The 19,604-nt window shown below is 44.0% G+C and overlaps 1 protein-coding gene across 3 annotated transcripts in view; it reads left to right on the forward strand.

Annotated features, from left to right (window-relative positions):
- The first annotated feature begins 1,468 nt into the window (after positions 1–1,468).
- Positions 1,469–19,604, forward strand: part of SGSM1 (small G protein signaling modulator 1) — a 353,611-nt gene continuing 335,475 nt past the window's right edge. For all 3 annotated transcript variants that reach the window (XR_015877719.1, XR_015877720.1, XM_088467888.1), the window contains exons 1-2: positions 1,469–1,555; positions 1,663–1,706. Coding sequence is in view for 1 of the 3 variants with exons in the window: in XM_088467888.1 (XP_088324014.1) it covers positions 1,540–1,555; positions 1,663–1,706 (60 nt within the window). In the remaining 2 variants the exon portion in view is untranslated. The remainder of the gene's footprint in view (positions 1,556–1,662; positions 1,707–19,604) is intronic.

A 19,604-nucleotide genomic window follows, 5' to 3' on the forward strand; every position in this document is an offset into this window, starting at 1 on the left:
CAGTCCTGTCGTTTCCATCTCAAAAATATTTCTAAGATCAGACCCTATCTCACCCAGGATGCTACTAAAACCCTCATACACTCACTGGTCATCTCCAGATTGGACTATTGTAACCTCCTCCTATCTGGCCTCCCCAAATCCCATCTCTCTCCTCTCCAGTCTGTCCTCAATGCTGCTGCACGGCTTATCTTCCTCTCCAAACATTCTGTATCTGCCTCCCCTCTCCTACAAGCCCTACACTGGCTCCCCTTCCCTTTCAGAGTCCAATTTAAGGTTCTCACGCTCGCTCACAAAGCCCTCACCCAATCTTCTCCCATATACATCTCTGATCTCATCTCCCTTCACGCTCCTCTCCGCCCTCTTCGCTCAACTAATGCACGCCGCCTTTCATGCCAGCTGATTACTTCCTCCCACTCCCGCCTCCAAGATTTTGCCCGCACTGCTCCCCACCTCTGGAACTCTCTCCCACTCCGCATCAGACTCTCCACCTGTTTGCAATCCTTCAAACGGGCTCTCAAGACCCACTACTTCATCAAAGCCTTCCAGCTATCATTCTAACTCCTTGCTACATGCTCATTCGTCCCCATCTACCCCATCTGTGTCAACCCAGTTTGTCTTCCCCCACCTTTTTAGAATGTAAGCTCTCACGAGCAGGGCCATCTACCCTCTTGTGCTTCTCCTTACTATAGTGTCATTTACTTCTTACTCACCACTAGGGCACCTAACACTTGGTTGCTTATGCTCTGTTGCTTATCTGGGTGATATGGTCACTAATGTAGCAATGTATATTATCCATGTCCTGTATTGTATTGTTCTGTAAGTCACTTGTATACAATTTGTTTTTGTACTTTGTAAGGCGCTGCGGAACACTTGTGGCGCCATATAAATAAATGCTAATAATAATAATATCTGAAGTAGAAGTCTTGCGGCTAGATGGCCTTCGCCGAACGGACTCTGATGTCATCAGTTACTATCCATGTTGACATAGAGTGGGAATAGTAACCTGTGGCAAATGAAGCAAGCCACCATGTCTGAAGCGTTGCGCGTGAAGTGTGCCTGCAAGGGTACAAATTTCTACTATTGGCCAGATACTACAGTTGAGACAAAATAACAGCGCTATTAGGGCAGCGTCACTGAGGTCACGTCCAGGTCCTTAAGGTGAAGGGGAAATAGGATCACCCTATTCACTAGTGACCTATAATATATTTTACTAAATTAAGTACTAACAAATCCATTTGGCAAAATGGGGAAAATATATACATAAAAAAATAAAAATAGAGATTGTACTAATTCTATGACTCTGAATGTTTTACTGGTAATTGTGGCAATAGGAAATAATCTCCCCACATTGGACGCCCGTCCACTCCTGAGTCCTGACCAGTTTATGGGTTCGCGGGAACTTCCCTCAGACGCGCGATCCCGGTGGGCGGCGGGACCGCGCTCTGACGTCACGTTAGCCACCGTGCACCCGCTTGAGCAGCAGCTGCTGAGCCTCCTAGAGCCGAGCCTGCAGAGAACAGGAACGAGGAAGGTGCAAACATGGCAACGGGGACAGGTAAGCGCAGACAGCAAAGTCACCCATACTGTACACCGTGCCCTCATCCTCGCCTGGCACACAGGCAGATTTATGCATGCAATAAAGCGTGAGCTTGTCTCCCACAGAGGCAGAGACCAGGCAGAGGCTGCTGAAGACTGTCAAGAAGGAGGTAGGTGACCCCACGGCAGCATCTTCCTCTGTGATCTCCATTTACATTCAGCGTGATACGTATACAGGGCTCCTTGACGTGTGCTAGTGTTCTGTGAATGCGAGCAGGCTCTGAGGGTGTGTTACATGTACACAGCTGGCAGCTTCTGGTCACTTGTGTCGCTGTAGTACAGTGCCACACAGCTGTCCCAATGGGTGCAATGGGCTCTGGGCAGAAGCAATGTAAGCCTTGTCTCTGCTAGCAGAGCATAATTCACAGATCATTTTCATTCATTCATTTGTTTTGATTGTGGCCCTTGTGATGTTAGTGGCACATCCATAATAATGACCTAAATACATCCATAATAATACCATAAATAATCATTAGTAGCAAATATCTGAGTTGCTGATAATCTGTTCTAGCAGTATGTAACTAACTGATAAGGTTAAGATATATTGTACTTGGATAATTGACATCAGTGTCACATTTTGTTCCCTTTGGCAGGTGAGGGCGTGTACCTCCATATATATGTGCCACGGATGTGTCAGCCATGTGTGTGTTAGGTTGATGTCACAAATGTTAAGAGACCTTGGTCATCTACACCTATTACACAACCCCTTAAAACATATACTATGCTTCTGTATACAGGTGTATATAGGTGTATTTGGACTTGATCCAATTAGGAGCGAAGGGGTTGAGTTGGCGTTGCAATGACATACAGTTAACCCTCATCGCGGCCTGATCTCTCCCCTGATTTGCAAATTTTTGCACGCAGCCCTATGGGGCTGGGAACAGAAATGTGCGAGTTCGGAGGTACCGTAAGTATGGCATTTAGCCACACTTACTCTCATCATGAGGGACTTGCTCCTAATTGGCTTAAAGCTATTTGAATCAGTTCTTCTTGTTACAGTAATAAGATATATTGATGATTGATAAGTTATTATTTCGCCCATTTTCTTTTGTGATCTTCAAAATCTAGTTTTTAACAGGGCTACACCATTTGTAGTGTTTTTGTTTATTCCTACCTAGAAGCATACTTATAGTAGGCAGTTCAATTAGAACTACAGTGACCCGGCTTTTCCGGCGTTGAAGTGGATGCTTAGAGATGACATCATCTCCAAGCGCCACTAAAGCCGGCCAATCGGCAGGCATACGGCACGATCCAGGTCACTGTGACCCGGATTGCGACGTTTACACTGCAGGGTCTCACGGGTTATTCCCATGTTAAACACTGCATGTTACCCGAGTTGGATTGCCGGGTCATTCGACACGGGAATCCAACCATGTCCGCTTTTACACCAAGGAGCTACCCGGATTAACCCTGCAATAACCCGAGTTTTAGCTCTGGTGTAAAAGGGGTATAGCTTACTCCATAGGTATTTACAATCTTAGGGGGCAATGCAATATTGAATAGAGTCGGGAATGAGTTCCTGGAGCTATTAAATTGTCCCCATTGCGACCTGCACTTAAGCTGTGAGATGCATGTTGCAGCGCTTAATGTCGCCTGTTTAGTGGCGGTAAACAGCATTCTCCGACTTAATTGCTGCCCGCGATGCTGTTAGTGCACGCATTAAGCCATCACGTCCCTAGTTTAGTCAGAATTGTGCTCGCACCTTAGGGGGGCGTGAGCAGAAATCCTCTAGTCAGAGTTAACCACGCGGCCAATTGAATAGCTCTGGGAACTCATTCCCTGCGCTATTCAACATCGCACTGAATTAAATAGCCCCCTTGGTTTATTATTATATACCACTCAGTTTATCAATCCATATGTAATTGCTATTGGGGATATGCACTTTTTAAAAAAAATAAAACCGGAAAGATCTAATAGTGGTATAATTATTTTAAATTATGTAATAAGCGCTGCTTAAAATGCAAGTATAATGTACATATATAAATATTAATAAATAAATAAAATATTTTAAATACAGTGCAAACCTGATTTATTTTGACTTTAATCAAGTAAAATTTTATTTAGTGTTTATACTGGCGCAGACAATTTTCCTTTCTTTCTTTCTGTCTTTAATACCTGTAAGATATATTTTGCTGTTTGAACTAAAATTATTAAGTTACTTTAATATTTTATGTTGACTTACACTGTCCTAATATTGGTTATGTGTATGTTCTTTTATCATATCCTGTGGCATTCTGAGATTTGTAGTAGCAAAAGTTATGGGTTGAACAAGCTTTTCTTGGAAATAATATTTTTATAAAGAATCAACGTTTTTTGTTACTTTTTAATAGTTTTATCTGGTGTATTGATTTTTTTTTTGTATATCATTTACATAAATTTCCCATCAGTATTTACTTATTTCTTAAGGTGCGTACACACAACATGATTTTATGAACGATTTAACTATAACGACGTTGTTATTGTTCAATCGTTCAAAAAATCATTCAGTGATAAATGATAAACGATTATCGTTCATGCGCGTTCACGTTTGTCGATTGTAGTTCAGTCAGACTGGCTAACTGAACGATTTTCAATAGAAGTTGCAACAATTTTCCTTCAACACACAGAAAATCGTTTATTATGTAAAGTAAAACAATTTTCGTTCACTTTTTCAAGGGAAAATCTGAACGAAAATCGTTCATTACTTACATCATTGTGTGTGTATGCACCTTTTAAGCTGCATACACACAACGATTTAGTAAATGAACGATTGTAGTAAATGATTTTTGTTAATTGTTTTCAAGGGAAAAATGAACGAAAATCGTTTAGTAAAATCGTTCATTTACTAAATGTAATGAACGATTTTTTTTTTAACTACAAACAATTTTTGCATATACCCTTACTAAAAATCGTTGAGTTGGTCAGTCTGACTGAACTACAAACGTGAACGCGCATGAACGATAATCGTTCATCGTTTTAACTCAGAAAGTGAATGATTTTTTTTCAACGATTGGCATCAGAAATCTCCATTCTACTGTAATTTCTTGTAGCTGTGTAATAGCCAGAAAGGAATATCCTCCCAAGTAGTTGTAGTATTGAAGCATCGGTGAGCTGTATACATACAGCCTAAAAATGTACTTATACAATATGTGCAGGGAAATTGGTGTGCACTGAATTATTTCCTGAACACCAAAATTAAAGAACTGTCTTGCATAAAAGTGATTGAGATGCCAGGGAAAACAGATGTGCACTGTTACTGCTGCTGCTCTCTGTGTACAACTTAGCTGTCAACATGGTTAATGACTTACCATTTCACTGTAACAATAACACAACATGGATGACTGATCTAACATTAAAGTATGGTTAGTGAATATAATGCAACCACTGCCTGTTTACCCAGTGTTGTTCATTCTTCTGAATATAGATAATAGTAGGCTTTCAAACTAAACTTAAGATATAATGGTGCAGGACAGATGAATCAATTGTGCAAGGTTCACATATATTTCCTCCAACTAATATACAACTTTATGATTAGGTGTTAGCTGATGTAGTGGCTGTTTTAGGCTCCACAATTAACACAATCTATAAAAACAAGCCTTGGCCATTAATTTCCGTGGACAGCATATGCTCCTTCCAGCACGTTTTAATGAATGCAAAGATAAAATTATACCAATTATAATTTTGGGCTTTGTAGTTACTTGGTTATGTGTTCAACCCTTATATGATGTTGAGTTTGAAAAAAATTACATACTACTATTTAATTCAGATTAGAATTACATTTTCTGTGTATGGACACTTGCATTAAGTAAACATATTGTTGAACAAGATAGACATTTTACAGACTATTAAATATGCTATGCTTGTATATTCACTGTTCAGATTGGAAAACAATTTCATGAGATGATCAGTGAGTGCCAGGAAGACATATTCCTTTGTATGCTGCTCCTTTGGTAAATGTGTAGTGTGAAAAGACAGACTTCTCGTTGCCTTGACTACCATCCTTAAATTGGAAAGACACAATATGTTTTTACAAATGTAAAACTTGACAGTAAGCAGATGTATGAGTTTAGGCTTTAGTATACAAAGCTTAGCGTATCCACTAGCAGATAGTGGAACGACAGTACGATTACAACATTGTATGTATGTCGTTCAGTGCAGGCACTCTCCCTCATCCCTGAACATGGTCAATCTGTCGTTATGCAGATTGACCAGCATGTTCAGGCGATGATAGATGTCTGAAAAGACCAGCGGGCCACGCATCGCTGGTCGTTTCCGACATTTTAATGCCCGATTTGTGCACGATTAATGAGCGATTGAACGATAACGATATCGTTATCGTTCAATCACTAATTTTAATCGGCAAGTGGATACCCGCCTATACACTTGCATGTTAATAGGAAATAACGCAGTCGGGAAGCCGACAGACGGAATCCCGACCGTCGGCTTCCTGACTGTCTAATCCCGGCAAGGGTTAAATGACAGGCGTCAAGCTCTCCCGACGCCTGTCATTTTACCTACGCCGGGATCCCGATGCCCGGCATCCTGATCGAAGGTAAGCCGGGCGCGGATAGCCACGGGGGGGAGGGCTAGGTTAGGGGCTTCCTGGGGGGATTTAGGGTCAGGCACCCCCCCCCCCGGGAGGGTTAGGTTTAGGCTAGGGGGAGTTAGGGTTAGGCACCCACCCCCCCCCCGGGAGGGTTAGGTTTAGGCTAGGGGTAGGGGGGTTAGGATTAGGCACCCTCCGGGGGGTGGTTAGGGTTAGGCACAGAGGGAGGTTAGGGTTAGGCACTTGGGGGTGAGGTTAGGGTTAGGCACCCCTAAGGGAGGGTTAGGGGGGAGGGGGGCTAGGTTAGTTTATACTTCCCTTTAGCGCAGTCGGGATCTTCACCTCTGCCGGGCTTCTGCTGTCGGGATTTGAACAGCCGGCCATGCGGGCTGTCAAAGGACTGACAGCGGGATGCCGATGCTCTGTATCCCGACAGGGGTTAGGTAAGTACCCTAACCTTCTCTCCTTAACCCTAACTCTCTTTTTCTGATTTGTAACCCTCCCTACCCTGCACCCTAACCCTCCCGATTAGTGCCTAACCCTGACCCTAATCTGTAGGTTTGCAATTATGTATTAATGTATGAAAATTAAATGTTCTGTTCCCAAATATTTTTTGAATTTTGAGGTTACCTTAAGTGTATTTTAAATAAGCAAAAAATAATTTCTAGTACAGCATAATAAGCTTGTTTTCCTGCTTACTGGCAATAGTACAAACTAACTCTTGTTAACTGCATCCAGTGATTTGTGGAAAATGCACATAGGGCTTGATTTATAATTGGCTGTACCTCCATATCTTTTAAGATGTTTGCAACTGAAATACTGCAGCAGAAATGTAAGTGTATTGATGTATTTTTTTGCACGTATGCAAAAGTCGCAATTTTACATTTTAACTCTAGATCAGACTCATATTGTGCACATAAGTTTCAAGCAATTATGTTGACATAACCAGTAGAATCTTTAAACATATTTGTGTATTGGATTAGTTGTGAGAGTAAAGGCACACATCCACTAGCAGACCAAAAAACGACTGCACGATTACGACATTGTAATCGTGCAGTCATTTGTCAGTCTGATGTGCCTACACTGAATGATCAGTCGTTTAGTGTAGGCACATCAATCATCCCCTAACATGCTCAACCTGACGTAATTGCCAGGTTGTTCAGCATGTTCGGCCGATGTCGAAAACGACCAGCGGGAGCGTGTATCGCTGGTCGTTTCCGACATTAATGTGGCCGATTCATGCACGATTCATGAGCGATTGAACTATAACGATATCATTATCGTTCAATCGCTCGTAGAAATGAGCTAGTGGATGTGTGCCTTAACTGTGACCGTCTGAAGCGTCCTAAGGATGCTCCAGGTGACACTGATGCATAGATTCTGGCTGCAGGATGCCATTTTAGGCACCCTGCTAACCAGATGAAAAAGCTCAGAGGGCCAGACCAAATGATTCCGCGAGCCTTATATGGCCCCCGGGCCTGAGGTTCCCCATGCCTGAGCTAGACTAATGCTGCATACACACGGTCAGATTTTCTTAAAGATCTGAGCGATAACGATTGTAAAAATCATTCAATCGTTGACATGTTGGGCATGCATCGATCAATGATGCGCGTTCCCGCATGTCAGATAACGATATCTGACACCGACTGTGTTTGCAGTAAGATTTGGACGATTTCATTAATTTTAAATAACGTCAGAAATCGTTCATCGTTGATAAAATCGTTCAAATTGTTGATGAAATCGTTCATCGTTATCGTTCAACGATAACGATGATCTAGCAAATCTGACCGTGTGTATGCACCATAACATTGCAGAAATGCACAGTGGGAATTGGCTGAATCATACTCAGGAGGAGGGCAGTCTTAACTGTATCAGTCCCATTAGGACATTGTTTTATAGATGTGGGAGGAGTTACAGTTATATTTAATTGTGTGCTAATTAAAAAGTAATGAGACCGATTTTTTTTTTATTCAGAATCAGATAATCAGTTGACTCCACAGGATCTGGACATTTTTTTTTTTCAAAGTAGCGTCCTTAACATTCATTACATTTTTTGCAGCGTTTCAACTACGATTCAAAGAGACGTGCAGTAGACTGTTTTGTGACATCACTTTTAGTGTTGCAGCTGTGGTATTTTTCACTTCATCATCTGTTGGGAACTTCTTTCCGCGCAGTTGTTTTTTCAGGGTTGGGAATGCCCAGATATCACAAGTCGCTATGTCCGGGCTATATGGAGGGTGTTCCAGTGTTGTCACATTAATTCCAGTCACATGTGGCCGGGCATTGTCTTGGAGCAAAAACCACTGTTTCTTCAGCAAATGTGGTCTTTTCTTCCTCATGGCTCCACGCAAATGGGTTTTCAGGATTTTTGCATAGTAGTCACCATTAATTGTCTGTCCACGACGAACCCAGTGCTGTAGGTTCATACTGTGCGCATCAAAGAACAGCAGAAGCATAACTTTACATGCCGAAGGAATCACACAGAAGTTTTTGTGCGCATATTTCCATACGCTGGACTGTTGTTTTGATTCTGGATCATAATGACGTATCTACGAGACGTCACAATTGATGTCAGGAAATTAGATATCCTCTCCGTCATTCGAACGATGTTCTTACACGATCAATTCATCATCGCATCTGCTCTTCTGTGAGATTTCTGGGTACCCACTTGCCACACACGCGATGCATTTTCAGTTCCTTTTTAACAATATGCTGAACCTGTTCGAATGAGATGCCAAGTGAAGCTGAAAGTTCGCATACAGTTCTGTCATTTTGCAACATCTCCGCAGCTTTGGCAATGTTGACATCTGTAACCGCGGTGGATGGTCTCCCAGAACGCACTTTGTTAGTCACTCGTGCTTCCACCTCCAATATACTGCAGCACGGCTAATTGTTTCTCCACCAATGCTTGCTGTAACATTTCATGAGTTTCATTTCCACTTTTACCAAGTTTAACACAAAATTCAATCACACATCTCTGACGTGATCTCAGAGACATGTCTTCCTCATTTGCCATGATGAAATGTATGAAGATCTTCCACTCACTGTGACCAAAGAAGACTACGACAGTCCAACCGCAGGTTCAGACACATCGATGTATGAGCTTCACAATAACCAACATAGCGTTGCCATGTCTACATGTGGGACAGAAAAAAAGAGGCAGTCTCATTACTTTTCAATCAGCCCTCGTAACTTTTATTTTTAATGGAGCTACAGTACAATGATATGTCATTTTTAACACTGAACAGTGTATCTTATATTAATGGTATATATTGTACCTGAACATTTGAGCTTCGGTGTTTAATGATGTTTTAAGATAATACTTGCCTACCTTAAGGACCTCTGTTTAGGGAGACCCAAGAGGGGATGTCCAAATAACAAGTGCATGGGGAGTGACAATGTTATTTCATCATTGTGTCCCCGTCTCCCACTGGGTGATGCTGCGAATTTATGTGATTGCGCAGTGGGCCATGATGATGTGATTCACTACTTCCAGTTCAGGGAAGTATGTGAGGATATGGCCTACTTGCCTGCAAGTCCAGGAGGACATTCAAAATCTGTTAGTCTTTTGCACAGTCTGGGAGATTAGGCAAATCTTCAAAATGTACCAGATATAGGGCCTGATTCTGATTTGGGAGCAAAAGCAAAAAAAGAAAGTAACTCGGACAAACCATGTTGCAATGCAAGGTGTGCAAATTCATTTTTTTTATGCAGGGTAAATACTGGCTGATTTTGCATGTAGCCCACAAATACTAGACAGCTTTATTTTTACAGTGCAATTTTTATTTAGGTTTGGACATGGACTTGTCACGACCAGGGTTTCTCGGCATGGTGGTCGACGGGTATTACCTGTGAGGTCACTGTGGCGGGGGGCGTCTGGCGGTGGTGCTGGTGTATGGCGAGGGGCATTGGCTGTGCGTGGCTCTGCGCAGGCATGCTGTCACGTTGGGCTGGTGAGGCCTGGCAGTGCTTCCGTTTCGTTTGGCATGGGCGCCGCCATCTTGCCTCCGGCCATGTGATTTGCTTGCGCAATCCTGGTTTGTCACATTCTCTCTCTGGCCAGTCACGGCACAGCACTTGGTATTTAGAGAGGTTCAGAGCCTCACTTCATTGCCAGTGCAACGTATTTCTCGGCATAGCTCACCACCTGTTACCTGTGAAACGCTACCTACCTGCCTGCCTGCTTGTCTGCTCCAACCCCACTGGACTACCCTGCATCCTCCATTAGCTTCCCCTTGCCTGAGTACCTGAGTCCTGCTGTTGACCCTGCACCTTGTCTCCACTGACACTCTGCTGGATATTTATTCCTCAGTCTGCATTCTCCATTAATCAATCACCACCTGGACAGTTCCCCTTGTCTGCCACTACCTGGACTTTTTCTATATAACCAGGCACTACCTGGACATTTTCCATTGCCTGTCACTAACTGGACTTTCTCCTATTTGCCTCACTACAGCTCCCAAGTGCACTTTAGTGCTATACCCGGACTTTCTGTTTTACCACATTCATGTCTGTTAAGCCACTCATTAAAAACTCCACATTTACTTTTAAACCTGCTTCAGTGTCTGCTCCTATTAACACCCCGGGTCCACAACAAATCCAAAACCTCACAGGACTCCCTTTCAAATCTAGATCTCTCTGCATTTTACATCTACCCCACATGCAGTGCAACATGGGTTTGCCAAGGTGCAATGTTATGGCCTGTACATACGGTACGATAACATGTCGGATTTCAACAATAACGATCCTATCGTTATCGTTAGAATCTGACAGTTTCTGGGCCCTGCTAACGACCATACGATGGACGATGCGCGTCCACGTATGGTAGTTGACGACGAACTACCATCGTCTGTACAAGCAGGCAGCGATATCGACCAGGTTTGCCTGTTTACTATAGGATCGCGGGGGGGGGGGGGGGGGTCTGCTGGGTGCTCGATCCAGCACATGCAGAACGATCACACGATTGTCTGATCGTTATCTGATCGTTGCTGTCGTACCATGTGTACGCAGCATTACTTTTTCAAATCACTCCCAACTCAGAATCAGCGCCATAATGCTACACATTACTTAGAAGTAAATTAGCACCTACATGGTAAAATGCTTCGGCAATCACTCCTAGAGTAGTTTTCAACTGCCCATAAAATATCCCAGATGCACTTGGATATATGGCAAATATGAGTTGTAAGCTTTTTTACTGGTTATTCCTAACCTAGGGGTAAATTTACTAAATTTAGAAGTGGAGATGTTGCCCATAGCAACCAATCAGTTTCTACTAAACATTTATCTAGCACCATCCTAGAATAATAATAGCTAGAATCTGATTGCTATGGGCAACATCTCCACTTCTAAAAAATCTCACTCATTTACCCCCTAATCTTGTTCTGACAAGACTGGGGACTGCAGTGGTGTGTGTTTTTGTTTGTTTAATTTTCTATTTATTTATTTATTACCAGTTATTTATATAGTGCACACATATTCCGCTGCGCTTTACAGAGAATATTTGTCCATTTACATCGGCCCCTGGGCCTGATTCAGAGCCGAACGCTCTGACTCTGGGCCCTCCTCCATGAAAATGGAGCGTCCTCCTGGATGCTCGCATAGCTGTGGGTGACCACCCACAGCTTATGCGAGCGTCCATGATGATGGTCGCGATGGTCAAGACCATCGCGACCATCGGGCTTGCGATGGGGACCCTGCGGTAGGGTCTCACTGCCGCAAGCCCAGGAGTGATTTTGGCTCTACCAGAGCCAAAATCACTCCCACTGAGGGCCGGCTTCAGACGGTAGACGTTCCCATGGGAACGCCTCCGTCTGGCAGCCACGTCCCTGGCACGCCCACCAAAGGGGGCGTGCTGTCAATCAACATCGACAGCACGCCCCCTTTAGTGCGAAACCCATAATGACGGCTTGGCCGTCGTTATTCGGGTCTCGCGCACGATGGCGCTCCCTCCGTTGTGCGCATGCGCGTTCGGGGAACATCGACCCACTTGCGAGCGTCCTGCGCTCGCGAGCGGGTCTGAATGCCCCCCCCTGTCTGTGGAGCTCACAATCTCTATATTCCCTACCACATGCACATATACATACACACTAGGAATATATATTATTTTTTTTCGTTGGGAGTCCATTAACCTACCTGTATTTTTTGTTCTATTACTATGAAAAGAGTGTGCATTACAACATACTCCTTCCCTGGTGTGCACGTGTGAGACTATCCACAATGTGCCTAGAGAGCAAGCAAAGCCATTACATGAAATTACGATTATCAAAGTATACATTAAATAATGAAGTATTTATACCTAATGCCGTATGAAGTCCATGTTTATCATAGTTGCCTACCCTACCGCATCTTACGGGAGACTCCCAGTTCACTGAGGAGTCGTCTGCTGTCCTGGAAAGTTGACTAAATCCACTGTATTCCCCACTGCCCATTCGTGTATTTTGACTGCCATATATGATGGGGCCTGGACCAGAGGACCTAACAAGGATATCACGATGTATGACGTCGGGATACTTTCTGTTGGGAGTCCGGCCACTGCGTTACCCTCAAATTAGCTGGACACTCTCCCTCAGCTCCTGCACTCTCTAGAGATGGGATCTATACTAAGCACGGAGGGGAGCAGAGACCACAAGACCATTGCAACTGAAGACCCAAATCCGAGCTATGACTGTGCTGTGTGCCTGGAAATGTTGTGGGCATGTGTAAGTCCTGCAGGGGTAATAACCAGACAGACCTTAGGTACTTAGGGTATCAGCTGCTTTTCATAATGTAGGGGAAGGTGGGGCTAGTTGTTACAAAAATACAAAAATGTAAATATCTCAAATATCTTTAATCACAACCAAACAGAAAAATTTATAAAGAAAACAGTATTTTTTATTCTATTTATATTGGGTGTAAGTTACATCCGATAATTATTTGTAACAAGGAAACATGTTTTTCGGAACAAAAATAATCGTAACAATCTGCACCCGACGGGGGCAAATTGTTACCAATAAAATAATCTATACAAAATCTTAATATAAAAAGCGTTCATTAGAAAACTTTGGGCCTGATTCAGACCCGCTCGCAAGTGGGTCGATGGTCTGCACTGAGCATGCGCACGACGGCGGGAGCTCCGTCGTGCGCATGCGCCAGACGCGACGAGCGAAGGACTTTCCTTCGCTCGTTGTGTCTGATCAAAGGGGGCGTGCTGTCGATGTTGATTGACAGCACGCCCCCTTTGGTGGGCGTGCCGGGGGTGTGCCTCCCAGACGGGGGCGTTCCCAAGGGAACGCCTTCCGTCTGAAGCCGGCCCACTGACATCACTAGTGATGTCAGTGGGAGTGATTTTGGCTCTGATAGAGCCAACATCACTCCGGGCCTTGCGGTTGAGAAACTCAAGCGCAGGCTCCGGCTCGCAGTCGCGATGGTCAAGACCATCGCGGCCATCAACCTGCACGCTCGTACAGGCTGTGGGTGGTGACCCACAGCTATACGAGCGTCCAGGAGGACGCTCCATAATTATGGAGGGCGGCCCTCATTCAGAGCGTTTGCTCTGCTCAGAGCGTACGGCTCTGAATGAGGGCCTTTGTACGTTTATCACAAAATCACATTTGGCATATATTTGTTATATAGTCTGATGACAGTGACAGACATCACTCATCGTCTTCACTGCCGATTTCTGATTCGCAATTAGTGCCAATAATGCTACTGCATCTCCTCTTATGCAAGCAATATGAGCGCACCCTTTACATGTAATATACTGGACCCACTCCTGGCCAGGTTTCCACAGATTGTAACTCTTAGCACACATTATACAGAAAAACCCGTCTTCAGAACTCGACAATGTTTTGGCTACTTCCTTTTTTTAGATTCGTCTTTTTATTTTTGCCTTCATTCCAGAGTAATAGATGTCTTAACTCTCTCTGTAGTTTTGCCTCTTTTTTTTTTTTTTTTTTTTATTTCGTATATTTGCCTCTAGTTCTAGCTGGTCTCTAATGGGGGTGTCAGTGAGTAACAACTTGCCTCCGATATTGTGTAACAACTTGCCCCAAGTGACGTCAGATAACCAAGATGGCCATAGATGATTTCCGTGCTTCAATTCACGATTATAACAATGGTAATAAATACACAAATGGTCTGTGATTCTAACAAAATGAATGATAACCCCTTACCTTTAACAGTCCCCGACATAGGCGAGGTTTTAGATTCATTGTAACAACTAGCCCAGACTTCCCCTACTGCTATTCTACTATAATGTCACATGGAATGTATAGATTGTTTTACACACTAATAGTATACTACAAGATTGCTTTATCATCACTCCCTTCCTTCTCTTTGTCTAGACCTACACACATATCCCAAGACTTATTCTCTCTCCTCTTTCTGCTCTGCTTCTTGGACAGGCTCAATATAGTGCAGATCCCATTTACATCTCGCATAACCCCAGTGCTGCTGCTATCACACAGGCTTTTTTTTGTCTCTGGTCACTTGCGCTTGAGTTATAAACACTGGGCCTGATTCAGAGGCGGACGCTCTGACCAGAGCACTCGCTCTGAATCAGGGCCCTCCTACCTAAAAATGGAGCGGCCTCCTGGCCGCTCGCATAGCTGTGGGTGACCACCCACAGCTTATGTGAGCGGCCAAAAAGATGGTCGCGATGGTCAAGACCATCGGGCTTGCGACGAGACCCTGCGGTAGGGTCTCGCTGCCGCAAGCCCAGGAGTGCTTTTGGCTCTATCAGAGCCAAAAGCACTCCCACTGACATCACTAGTGATGTCAGTGGGGCCGGACCCAGACGGTAGGCGTTCCCATGGGAGCGCCTCCGTCTGGGCAGCCACGCCCGCAGCACGCCCACCAAAGGGGGCGTGCTGTCACTCACCATCGACAGCACGCCCCCTTTGGTGCGAGACCCATAGTGACAGCTTGGCTGTCGCTATGCGGGTCTCGCGCATGCGCACGACGGAGCTCCCTTCGTCGTGCGCATGCGCATTAGGGCACCATCGACCTGCTTGCGAGCGCTCAGCGCTCGCGAGCGGGTCTGAATTAGGCCCACTTTTCTCAAGTAGCATATGCTCCAGCAATTAGTGTTCATTGTTCTCCCCAGTCAGTTTATAGTGGCTGTATGTACAGTATGGTTATGTTGTATCAGGTAATCATTCAAAGCACTGACCTACATTCCATGGAAATATCTGAGATTGTTATTTGTTCTGTTCTGTCACTTAACCAAGCACATGCACACATTTAATCCTGCCCATTGCAGGCCATACTATGACATTTGCACATTTGATTCTGCACCTAGCATAGTCCTGGTACAAGTCCCGGTGGACTGCCACTGCAGGACACACCCCTGAGTGGCAATAGATATGCCAATCAGTGAAGCTAGACACGCCCTTTGGTCGGGGCATGGCACATGCCATCGACAGGGCACACCCCATCGACAGCGTGCCATGCTTCACACGGCGCATACTACTACTGACTATAATCTCCTTGAAACTAGTAAACAAGTATGGTTCTTTTTACTCTTTTACTTCAGGTTGCATTTTAAGAGGGAGCTACTCTTGCTAAACATGCAGACAGTAACTGTCTGTCTAGAAATTACAGAGCTGATTGGTTGAGCTGTACAAAGGAGAAGGGCCAGTGATGCCACAAAAACTCAATCTCAACTTTTTGGTCCCTATTCGATACCGTTAGGGTACCTGTGGTCCTCCTGAATGAATCGGTATGTAACACCGCCGGATGAAATCCCGACGCCGGAAGGCCGGCAGATGATGATCCCGACTAGGGTGCCTAACTCTAACCTCACCACTAGTGCCTAACCCTAACCTCACCCAGAGGTGCCTAAACCTAACCCCCCCTCCCCGCACCCTAAACCTAACCCTCCCGGTGGGAGGGCCTAACCCTAACCTCCCGCCGGTGGTGTCTAACCCTAACCCCCACGGGGGGATGCCTAACCCTAAGTCCCCCCGGGAGTCCCTAACCCTCCTCCCGTGGCTAAAAGCTCCCGACGCCTGGCTTACCTACGTTTGGTATGCCGGGCGTCGGGATTTCGGCGTGGGGCTAATGATAGGCATTGGTATTTAGATGCCTAGCTTTAGTCCCATGCTGGGCATTCACTATCGGGATTTCGGCGGTCGGCATTTCGACCACCGGCTTCATGACTACATCCCCTCCTGATACCGAATAAATTTGTCCCTTCATTAGGAGTGTACATCAGTGTGTCCACCAGCAATATTCTCAAACGCACTACCATTGATGAAAAACCATCAATAATTCAAACCATTGATGGCGGACATTTGGGCATGCGAAAAGGGGATAGGTGTTTAGTGCATGTGCAAAGGAGCACTGTCACTGCAGGAATTGTATTAGAAGAAAACATTGGCACAAAGCAACAGATGACAGCCTCACTCCATCGTTGGCAAAACCACTTTCTATTGGGCCCTACCTATCAATGTTTGTGAAACAGTGACAATTTATGGCCAACCCTGCCCTAACAACTAGTGTAATTTGGTGAACTTGTTTACGTATTTCACAAAAGACTGGTGGTGCTGCTTGTTGCATACTAAACACCTTAACACTATTATAGGAACCTATTCTTACCAATTACTTCACTTTGTTAACAAGTGGAATGATTTTAGGAAAGTAACCAGCTCAATATATTTCATTTGACAAAAAACATGAATATCCTTAGAAATCATGACACAAGTGCTATACTCTTACGACCTTTTGCTCTTATATCAGAAAAGTGCACCCAGAAACATTTTGTTAAGGTGATAGCCTGATAATGTGTTGTGCTCTTTAACTAGTAAGAGTAGGCATTGATAGACTAGATGTTTTTTTTGGACACATGCAACTTTAAAGTCATGTCTTCTTTGCCAAAACCTTGAGAAATAGCTTCATTATGCAGTCTAAATGTTGCCATGCAGAGTGTCCACATGCATAGAACACTGACGTAATGTTTACATTGTAAATGTCGACATTCTATTTTAGGGATACGGTTTGATTTGTGTTAGGGCTAGACTAGGGTTATGTGAAAACTGCATGCAAAATCACATTGTCATCATTATGTAAGTGTTGACATTGTGAATGTTGACATTCAGACCATGTTGACTTATTCCACACGCATGGCTTCTTTTGCGGCCCATGTAAAATATCTTGGAATTGCCTATAGGGAAAGGAGACAGAGTAACCTCTGTATTTTCAGGTGCAAACTCTGATTAGGCCAAAGTTATATTACCCAGAGCCGTAACTAGACATTTTGGTACCCTGTGCCAGAAAGAGCATTGCCCCCCCTCCAAAAAAAAACAAACCAATAAATAAAATAAAAATATTAAATGGTAAAGAGCATGGGGACGTGATCACACAATGGTACCAATCCAAGTTACACTATACTGAAGTGCCACACGTTATTCCACACAGTAGTAATGCCCCTTATACACCCCTTATCATGCCACATAGTCGTAGTGGTCCTTATATACATAATGCCACCCATTAGTAGTGCCCGTATACACACATTATGCCACACACTGGTGTCATATAAATAAAAGATAATAACACTGGGCTTTAGTGCAACTGGAACAGTAATTATAGGGTTATAGTGCAGCAAGGACAGTGTATATTGTTATGTTGTAAAATGTTTAATGAGAATAACACTGCAAAGACCACTTATTCCATATTTAAGACATTACTGGGACTCTAGTGAGAAATTAAAAAATATTATTATCATTTCTTTACATGGTGCAACAAGTGTTCCGCAGTGCCTTACAAAGTACAAAAACAAATAAGTAACCAACGACTTACAATACAATACAAAGCAGGACACAGACAATAAACATAGCTATATTAGCGACCTTTACACCCACATACTGTAAGCAGCCAAGGGTTAGTTGCCCTAGTGGGGAGTAAGAGATAAATGAAAATACAGTAGGGAGAAGCACAAAAGGGTAGAGGGTCAGTTGATCGGCCAATATATCTGGTGCCCGTTGGCTAGTGTGTACCAGCGATATGTCTGTGAACGACGTCATTCACAGACATATCACTTCGCCTGTGCTGCACAGGCAATGGACAGATGCAGTGCCTTGCAAAAGTATTCATCCCCTTGGCTTTTTTACCTTTTTTTCATACATTACAACCTGTAATTTATTTATTTATTTTAATCTGAATGGATCTGCACAAAGTAGTCTAATTTGGTGAAGTGAAATGAGAAAAATACATATAAAAAAGAATCTTTATAAATAAAATTCTGAAACTTGGCATGTGCATATGTGATCACCCCCTTTGCTATGAAGCCCCTCAAAAGTGCTAGTGCAACCAATTACCTTCAGAAGTCACATAATTAATGAAATGAAGTCCACTTGTGTGAATTCTAAGTGTCACATGATCTATCAGTATAAACAAATGTTTTCTGAAAGGCCCCAGAGGCTGCAACACCACTAAGCAAGAGGCATCACACCATGAAGACCAAGGAGCTCTCCAAACAAGTCAGGGACAGAGTTGTTGAGAAGTACAATTCTGGGTACTGGCTATCCAAATATTTGATGATACCCCAGAGCACCATCAAATCCATCATCATCAAATGGAAAGAACATGGTACCACAACAAACCTGCCAAGAGAGGGCTGCCCACCAAAACTCACAGACCAGGCAAGGAGGGCATTAATCAGAGAGGCAGCACAGAGACCAAAGGTAACCCTGAAGGAGCTGCAGAGTTCCACAGCAGAGACTGGTGTATCTGTGCATGTGACCACAATAAGCCGTACACTCCATAGAGCTGGGCTTCATGGAAGAGTGGCCAGAAAAAAAGCCGATACTTAGTGATACAAATAAAAAGACACGATTTGAGTTTGCCAAAAGGCATGTGGGCGGCTCCCCAAATGTATGGAGGAAGGTGCGCTGGTCAGATGAGACTAAAATTGAACTTTTCGGCCACCAAGGAAAACGCTGTGTCTGGCGTAAACCCAACACATCCCATCACCCCAAGAACACCATCCCCACAGTGAAACATGGTGGAGGCAGCATCATGCTGTGGGTATGCTGTGTTGTTTGAAACTGATTTGAGTTGAGGGAAAGATGGATGGTGCAAAATACAGGGATATTCTTGAGCAAAACCTGTTTGTCTGATTGTGATTTGAGACTGGGACGGAGGTTCACCTTCCAGCAGGACAATGGCCCGAAGCATACTGCTAAAGCAACACTCGAGTGGTTTAAGGGGAAACATTTAAATGTGTTGGAATGGCCTAGTCAAAGCCCAGATCTCAATCTAATTGAGAATCTGTGGTCAGACTTGAAGATTGCCAACATGAAGGAGCTGGAGCAGTTTTGCCTTGAGGAATGGGCAAAAATCCCAGGGGCAAGATGTGGCAAGCTCATAGAGACTTATCCAAAGCGACTTGCAGCTGTAATTGCCGAAAAAGGTGGCTCGATAAAGTACTGACTTTAGGGGGGTGAATAGTTATGCAAACTGAAGTTTTCTATTATGTTGTCCTAAATGTTGTTTGATTCACAATATA

This window comes from Taudactylus pleione, unplaced genomic scaffold, assembly GCF_031769625.1.
Source record: "Taudactylus pleione unplaced genomic scaffold, aTauple2 ptg000078l, whole genome shotgun sequence".
Classification (NCBI taxonomy): Eukaryota; Metazoa; Chordata; class Amphibia; order Anura; family Myobatrachidae; genus Taudactylus; species Taudactylus pleione.